Consider the following 9541-nt stretch of genomic DNA (forward strand, 5'->3'; position numbering starts at 1 on the left):
ATAACCTAAAAAATATCATACGAAAGTTCCCAAACGTAATATATATATAGATATAACTTCTTATGAATTTGCCCATTAGATTAGATAATGACAGTATTGCCCTTGATTTCTCTATTAGTGAACAAATAACTGTGCTCAGGTTCATGTGCTAATCGAATCGAAATATAGCTGTTAAAGTAATCGTATAAATTCGATTAATCGTTCAACACTAAAAATTGCACGATGCTAAAAATATAATATTCCAATTAAAATAACCAAAGCTAAATGTAATACGAATATGTATTAAACTGACATACTATGAGTATCGGAGTTAATTCAACGTTACCCCAAACAATATGGTCAATTTACAGAGTGTGTAGCCTGGTGTAATACCTTAACTAGCCAAAATGCATAAGCGATAATAAGAAACGAAAAAGTCCAAAGACTTAAACAAACAATAGTAAGTAAACGTGAATTACAATACTTATGAGAAATTATTATAACTTACCGAATGACGTAATGTTATGGGCCCGGCATGGCCAGGTGGTTATGGTGCTCGACTCCCAATTTGCGGGTCGCGGGTTCGAATCCCCGTCACACCTTTCAGCCGTGTGTGCGTTATAATGTGACGGTCAGTCGTTGGTAAAAGAGTAGCCCAAGAGTTGGCGGTGGGTGGTGATGACTAACTACCTTCCCTCTAGTCTTACACTGCTAAATTAGGGACGGCTAGCGCAGATAGCCCTCGTGTAGCTTTGCGCAAAATCCATAACAAACAAACGTAATGTTATACTATACTGGAGTAACTTAAACTAATGGTATTCATCGTATTAAAAAGTTATTCACTATTACCTTAAACAGTAGTTAAAGTAAGCTGCAGACGTGACATTTTTGAAAAAGTTGTAATATTCTGCAAAACTGTTTATTCTACAATTGGTTGCAAAAATATTTAAAGATACAGGAAAACTGAATAAATCTTTTCAAAATGCAGTAGAAAAATATCGTTTGTGAAAAAATAAACAAAAAAACGAGTTTATGAGCTCAGTCCACAGTTTCTATAGTCAGATTGTAATATAATATAAATAATTATATGTGGAAAAGTACTAACAATTATTTCCAAACTTACGAGTCTTAAATACTGCTTTAATTATAATATCCCAAACATGCTCACTTATACAGCATTGCTTCAGTACATTGAGTAGTTCAAGTAACATTATTGCCCTCCCCCCCCCCCCACGTGGTATGTCTACGTACTTATACTGCTAGAAACCGGATTTCGATACCTGTGGTGGGCAGAGCACAAACAGCCCTTTGTGTAGCTTTGTGCTTGATAACAAACAAGAACTAACATTATTTTCGTATATGTTCTGGCATTGTAAACGTTGTATACAAAAAGAGTTCAATTCTTTCACTCCCCATTTTATTCGTTCGATCTAAACTGTTTTATGTTTATGTGGTGAAACTGAACAAAGTTAATGTTGCAAGAGAATAGCTCGTGAGAAATAGCAGATGTGTCATGGAAAGGATGTCAGGCCTCTGGTACCTATCGCTCCGTATTCGCTGAACCGTGGCGCAATAAGCCAGAAGCAAAAGGTGTGACGCTCTCATTTGTTGAAAGTGTTGACAGTATATAAGTCGTCACGCTCGTGCTATTGTTGTCGAAGTGAAAGTATCGCATTCTGAATTATTCTTTTGTATCATGTCTACGGTGAGTACTGCCTTTTATTCTAAAACTGTTGAATAAGCAGTAAAGGTTAGTTCAATTTAACAAGACTGAATATACGTATTTCTATCATATTCTTATTTGGGCCCGACATAGCCTGGTGGTTAGGGCGCTTGACAGTCGCGGGTTCGAATCCCCGTCCCACCAAACATGTTATAATGTAACGGTCAATCCCACTATTCGTTGGTAAAAGAGTAGCCCAAGTGTTGGCGATAGGTGGTGATGACTAGCTGCCTTCTCTCTAGTCTTTCACTGCTAAATTAGGGACGGCTAGCGCAGATACCCCTCGTGTAGCTTTGCGCGAAATTCAAAACAAACCAAACTAAAACCTTCTTATTTTAATTTAGAATATTTCATTTATGCCAAGTGTATGCAGTTTTCACATAACGCGTGGTCCTGGAGTAGATGACTTCGTTCTAGCCGAGTTTGCTTCTTTGTCATTCTGCCCATGGAATGTATGGCTAATGCTGCATGTTTTGCAATATTGTCAACAGCTAGTGTACTCCAATGGTAGGCCAAACAATATCGAGATTACAGTCTCTCCTGTGTTAAATGAGAACGACCAGAGACATGGTTAACGCTAGTCTATGGTTATATCCGTCGTCGTTTCATTGATCGTTTGGTCAAGTGACCTGGGAGGATCATGTACACCCTGGACCTTTACTTCCCTCTTTGGCTGTTGGCTTAGTTGTTGATTGTTGTGGATGAAGCCCAGATTAATTCTTCGGTAGAATTCGGCCTGGTAGTTAAAAAACCTATTATTACATCATGCAGCTACTGCACGCGCGTTACAACAGTTCGTTCGTCCCACGTGAATGGCCCTTTTCAGGCCATATCCACGAATGTACAACGTTGATTTTTCGTGTTTCTGGTATATACTTCTTTGCATTGACAACGAACGAAAAAAAAAGTTTTGTTCATAAAAATAGTTCCATACCTGGCGATGTAAAACATACAGCACAATTCCTATTTTTACATTAGAAAAACTATTAAAAAAATAAAATTAACACTATATCTAGCTACCAGTTTACCCAGTAGGTGGCCATAGGTTACATAAGGAGTTTACTGTATTTAGTGATGAGAGGTTCTGAGGTCTATTTTCATCATGTATGATAAAGTTTTTCGGCATTCTTAATGATGCATTTTTGTTAAGATTTTTGTGGAAGTAATCTATTGATCTATTTTGAGGTCTGTCTGACAACATGTTTACATATTTATGTAGGAATGTTGTGGTTGCGTATCTAGGAGCTCCGTATGCTTTAGTGATTATTGAATTTTGTATTGTCTGTAACAGGTTACATGATTGTTACAGGAATGGTTACATTCAGTCATGCTGGGCAGGCATACTCTACCACATGTAAGTTTTATAGATTTTAAATATGTTTTCGGTTGTAGCGCCTAAGTTGTTTGGTGTATTTTGAATTTCACGCATAGCTACACGAGAGCTATCTGCATTAGCCGTCCCTAATTTAGCAGCGATAAACTAAAGGGACGACAGCTAGTCAATGCCCCTACCGCTATATATATAGACACACACTTACTTTCATTAATTATTATAGGCGGAACTGTTATAATAAGATTTTCTATTTTAAAGTTATTTTACTATTTTATTGTTATAACACATTTGTTAGTTATACGTAAATACTGCTACTCTTCAATCTGCTAAAAAAAATTAAACAAGTAAAATCAAAATACAATAAACTATTAGCTGTCTTTATAGTTACGTGTATATATATTTTTATATTTTTGCACGTTTTTCCAACCTGTTAAATTCCTTTAATCGACACATGCTGGAAAGGTTCTCTGACATTATGATCAGAACACAAACACTGCTTTTTTTTCTCTCTCTCTCTCCTAGAGTGCAACAGTTCGAGAGAAGTGACTTTGTCTAAGGTCTTTTACCTTTTCTTCTTTTACAACCTATGTTAAAAATCCGGTTAACCAACAACTACATGGAAGATTCTCTGAACCGACAAACATCATCATTTGTTCTCTTGTCGCCTCGCTGCCTAATGCATACAAACAAGTTTGCGACTGGCTTCCAATTTGATCGTCTAGTCAAGAAATATTTCACCCTATGACTATTCAGGTTATCACTGTTGTAAAAAAACAAACTCAGAGTTAAGTTTCTTATTGTTTCTTCTTCATCGAGATTGCCCCCAGTGGCACAGCGGTATGTCTGCAGACTTACAACGCTAGAAACAGGGTTTCTATACCCGTGGTGGGCAGAGCACAGATAGCCCATTGTGTAGCTTTGTCCTTAACTTCAAACAAACAAATGATCGGGATTCGGTCCATCTTTGGGACCAGGGAGGGTCAGGTTCAGCGTTGACCTCTTCCTCCGTTTCTGTCTCATTTTCACGACGTAACAATTAAAGTTCCAGAACAACTGGAACAACAAAACAGTTTCATATCCATAGAAATATCAAGTTTTTCTCGAAGATTATATGGTTAAGTAAGGAGTGTTAAATTTAAACATTCATGTAGGTGATCTTAAGCGCGTTGTTTGAAGGAAGACATCTTGAGAGAAGAAAGACAGCCGATTAATTTATGAATCCAGTGAAAGGCATAAAAAAAAGCTATACCTTTGAGGAAATCGGTTTGAACAAAGAATACCGCAGTGCTAAAGACAACTCGCTAACAAGTAGATTTCTCTTATCGAAAAGTTTGTTTGTTTGTTTGAAGTTAAGCACAAAGCTACACAAAGGGCTTATCGAAAAGTTTGTTTGTTTGTTTGAAGTTAAGCACAAAGCTACACAAAGGGCTTATCGAAAAGTTTGTTTGTTTGTTTGAAGTTAAGCACAAAGCTACACAAAGGGCTTATCGAAAAGAGGAAGGAATTGAACAAAAAGGAAACAAAAGTTCCCGGGGCATGTGAATCTCATTACACACAAAGTACGTGAGAAATAATACAGATCGTTTATTTTCTGCGTACTATCAACGCTCCCTTTTGTATAAAACAGGAACACATGATATATTTACAGTTTCCACCTGAATGAATATTTAAAAGTTTTTATCTCTGCAGGATAAACAGTAATTAGTACGCACCTGAAGATTTTAAATACGTAAATAAACCACCTTTAACTCTTGATATTCTAATTATTGCCACAAGTTGTACCTAGCCCACAACTGTTGCAACTCTTTGCTACGATGTAAAATCGAAACGTCGGGCTTCCCACCCCTTCTAGAGCTATAAGAAGCTTGCTTGCCGAATAACTAAAAGCTTTTCTTTTATTACCGCCTTTTAAAAATTCATTTTAATTAAAAACACTTATAAAATTCTTTCGTATTGACTGTTGCAACGATTTAGACAAATACTGATAAATAATGGACTATAAATGTTTGTAGAATCTGTAGCCATTTATTACAAGTTTAATTACAAAAAAACAACAACAAAAAACAAATCACCCATGCTTTACAAACAGAATGAAAATCTATTTTATTACTGAAGGCACAGGTTGAAAAGGCAGAAATATTTGGAGCTTCTTCGCGTATTAGCAATAGACGTTAAACACGTAAAACTTTTAAAAATCGGTATATATCTTTTAGAAGCTAATAAACTTCAACCATGCAGTAGTAGAAAACATGCAAGTTTTTAAAAACATGTCAAAACGTTTATGATTGGCGGATGTAGTGTGCACGTTGTCGAGGACGGGGGGGGGGGGGCTGAGAGAGGATCGTCATTGTGCATCGATTTAAAGAACAGTGGTTCGTAACGAATTTTATAAAATTATCGAGACCCTGGTTGTATGTAGACTCTAAAGTGTAATAGTAATAGTTAGGTTTATAAGTTATATTTAGAAGTAGTAATTATTTGACCAAAACAGCACGTTGCCAAGTGCACAGTAATGATTTGGTTGAGCAAGTGAATATTTATTCCAATAACAGTAAAGGAGCTAAGTTCTATGAAATAAACTAAAAGCAACTCTAATATTTTCTATACTTGCAGTCATTGCTAATCCTCTTGCCGTTGCTACAACTTCTTTACATCACCTCCGCTGATATTAACCAACCAGAATGCCTATGTGAAGAACCGATAGGCCCACAAGGACGCAAAAAAACGACAACTTATATCAGCTTTGAGATACAAAGGTACGTATGCCATTCAAGAAACCTAGAGTTTCTTCTGCTGTAGACATCTCTACATATAGTCTACAGTTTCCACTGCACCAGGGGGGGGAGGTGTCACAGAGATACCCCCCTCTCCTAATAGGTCCCGGATAAAATAAATATCTAGCAACCTTCATTTTTTTTCTTTTAGTACACATAAAACTTTTCAAATATGTAGCAATTTATTTATTTAATATACAATATTTTGCTAAAATCTCGTGGAACCCCCCGTAGAGAAACTCTGATCATGTTACTATTCATCGAACGTATTCTGCTCAAACATGAACATTGAGTAAATCATATTTCATGTATATTGTATCAGAATATTTCTGACTCTGCACATACAGTGATCTATATCCTAAAACAAATGTTACTTGTTCAGCGGGGTAGCCTCTCACCATCTCTACCCACTAACCCCTTTCCCAGAATCGCACAAGTACAATAATTGTCTTTTACTCTTTTAACCCCAAGAATTCTAAAATGATTGTGTGTCTTCTCAAACGCAAAGAAAATTATGATCAACTACCTGGGGATAAGCACTTTATTTGTTTTCAATTTATTCGTTGTTGGAACATATGTAAGATCTAATATAAAACTGCCACAGTTATTATGATGAATTGTTGTTTTTTAAGCTTGAATACAGATCCAAGAAAGGAATTAGATACATGTTCAAGTGTGTATTTAACGTGCAGATACGAGTCCGATTAAGTTATATTTTTTATCATTGCCAAAGTTAATCTCGCAGTCGTCATTTTTATTAATGCATTTCTTCTTTTAGTATAAAATTTATACAACGCTTAGTAATCATTTCGTCTGGGCATCTGACCCACTTATTCCAACCGGTGTGGCCTGGCATATCTCGCGATATGAAGGTCCCGGATTCGAATCCCAGTCACCGAACATGCTTGCCCTTTCAGCCGTGGAGGCGTTATAACGTAACGGTCAAAATTCGAAACAAACCAAACAAACTGGATCATACTGGTGCAGTGGTTTCCAACATGGGGTCCGCGAAGGCAATATCATCTCATTAAACAAGTATGTTTTTCAATACTGCTGTTTTTTTAATTGCACATTCAGTTATATATGTCTTTTATATGATAATGAAAAATGTAAAACTAGTTAATTATTAGTTAATAAAAACAGTTTGTTGGGTAGACGGAATCTTTCAAAAACATGGGGTCAGTGGGGGAAAAAATGATAATAAAAGGGGTCCTTGGCGGTGAAAAGGCTGGGAACCACTGTACTAGTGTATCATTGTAAACTGTTTGAAAATCATAACCTTAGACGTTTGATATTGTTTTCTATTGTCTGACGCCTAGAAATTTCCTGAGTGTCTAGATTTTTTTGAATTTGTTTGAATGTTCTTGAAACTTTGAAGAAGCATATAGTACTAATAGATATAGATATAGTTAGTAAGTCAGGTGCAAACTTTTAGTTCATAGCTCTGTCATATCCTGATCGATTTGACATCTAACTACAGTTTTCGACTCAGGAAGTCAAACCCTTTCGATTAACGCATTTAACCACGCCCAAGGTCTCGTAGATTAATTTATTCTAATCCTGTCTAAAATAATTCAATTTCAAGGTAAGCTAGAAGAGATCCTAATGAGTAATAAAATTGAATCGGGTATACGCGCTTGGTAATGTTCGCGCACAAACATATAGCTGATAGAAAGGAAAAGAAAGGTCTCGTAAACTTAAGTCCCCCAGTGGCACAGCGGTATATTTGCGGACTGACAACACTAGAAATATGGTTTCGAAACCTGTGGTGGGCAGAAAACGGAAAGCCTTTTCAGTAGCTTTAAACAAATTATAAACAAACAACATATATTTAATATATTCTAATCCTGCCTAAACGAATTTCAAGTGCTGTGGCTATTGAAGATTCCCTCTTGTGTTAATTTGTGTCGCAGACACGAGGAAATTTAACAAGTAAGTGAATGTTTAGTTTTATTTGTGAATTTGGCATATCTCTTGGTGAGTTTCTAAAACGTGCGGTAGAATTAAAATGCTCTCATATTCCTAGGCATGTCCATCTATATCTCTGCATAATAAAGTTCCATAATTTAGCTATCTAACTCAACAATATCGCCTACTTGAAATCTAAAGCTTGTGATAGGAAAATAACGTGAGGGTTATAGGGCTCAGTTCGAAATAGTTTCCAAGGTAGATGGATGGAGTGGTGAACAAGAAATTCTTGCTGCCCATTTAAAATGATCTGTCCTAACAACTGTAAGCAATATTCCAGCTTAAAGCCGACACAACTATTAGGAACTGTGGCTGGCTTCTAAATCAAACAGATATAGATTATTAAATCAGACGGAAATTCTAAAGAGAAGTATGGGAACATAGAAGGAAGAACGATACCTTAGTCAAACTTGTAGAAGATTTGGAAAAGCTTGCCCAATTATCTTATCTGGACGCATCATGTGAAATGATGAATTTGTTGGAATGTGGCCAATTTATAGATGCCATGGTAGATGAGGACATTAAAGGAATCTACCTAGTTGGTTATGGAATTTGAATGAATTAAAGTTGCAAATAAACAACTAAAAGCACCATCCAAGAATTATGGGAACATTAGAAAAAGTAGTTTGGAAATATCAACTCTCATGAACCAACTTTTCACCCAGAATTCAAGCAGTAAACCACACAAAAGAAGGTGTTGGAATTGTCTTAAAAGAACAGTTTGTCAGGAGCTGCAGACAAAAGCCTGTAGAAAGAAATGAAAATTCCTTCCAAATGATGTCAGAAAAAGATAATTGTTATAAGTGTAGGAAGCGTTGGCATTACAACCAGTACTGTGAGGAATCAATGGAGGATAATAAATCAAGAGACTATATCCTGAGGTTGAGAATACCCAATCTGTCCCAATAGAAGTAAGTGTATTGTTTAAAGTAACCAGCCCACGAGTCACCAGGTTTGTTGATGGGAAGCCTAGACGTATGTTGATCGACACTGGTTCTATGGCTACAATTGTTTGGCCCTATTTAGTAATCAAAGGCTGGAAATTGCCCCAGAAAAGAAGATGGATTGATGAGAACAGCAAGAGGGCATAAAGTTCCAGCAAAAGGAAAGTTGGAAGCCACCCTCACCTTGGGAAGTTTTTCTACACATCTTGATTTGTGAGTAATTGACATTGAGAAAGAGTGTGTAAATGTGTGATTAGACTAGCTTGAAAAGTTTTACGGTCTACGAACCGAAAATGTCGTGCTTTATACGAAAATTACAACACTAGAAGTTTGACTTCAAGCAACAATAGCAACGATGCACGGGTGCGTGAAAACAGCTAACCTAGAGTGTAACATAACAGGTGATCCAAACCAATGGTCTTCCCCCGTGACCGTCTTTGGAAGGAATTTGACTGGAGAACAGCCAATTGCTCAACATCAGTGAAAACTTCACCAAAAGTAAGTTGACCAGTTGGAAAGCCAGAGATTCCTGTCTAAACTACTTTCAGAGTATCCCCAAGAGTGGAGTCAGTAGTGGATTACCCCGAGCACCTAGCTGTATAGAACTCCAATGATAAGACACCAAGCTATGGTAAGGGACAAAATATTATACCATTGTCATACCATAAACCACAGAAGAGAGGACAACAAAATTATTTTATTAGAGAACATTTTATACACTATAAATTGGTAAAGGGCTCGGCATGGCCAGGTGGTTAAGGCGCTCGACTCGCAATCTGAGGGTCGCGGGCTCGAATCCCCGTCACACCAAACATGCTCG

The 9541-nt window shown here is 36.8% G+C and overlaps 1 protein-coding gene across 2 annotated transcripts in view; it reads left to right on the top strand.

The window, feature by feature from the left end:
• Positions 1-1531: 1531 nt before the first annotated feature.
• The window catches only part of LOC106476543 (coagulogen-like), a 13670-nt gene continuing 5660 nt past the window's right edge, over positions 1532-9541 (top strand). Inside the window, exons 1-3 of one of the 2 annotated variants that reach the window (XM_013937196.2) lie at positions 1536-1684; positions 3012-3056; positions 5649-5791. In XM_013937196.2, coding sequence (XP_013792650.1) covers positions 1676-1684; positions 3012-3056; positions 5649-5791 — 197 coding nt within the window. In that variant the 5' untranslated portion in view covers positions 1536-1675. Of the gene's footprint in view, positions 1685-3011; positions 3057-5648; positions 5792-9541 lie in introns of both variants that reach the window. The other variant, XM_013937203.2, reaches the window with a different exon arrangement.

The sequence above is a fragment of the Limulus polyphemus genome, unplaced genomic scaffold (assembly GCF_000517525.1).
Source record: "Limulus polyphemus unplaced genomic scaffold, Limulus_polyphemus-2.1.2 Scaffold157, whole genome shotgun sequence".
Taxonomy (NCBI): domain Eukaryota; kingdom Metazoa; phylum Arthropoda; class Merostomata; order Xiphosura; family Limulidae; genus Limulus; species Limulus polyphemus.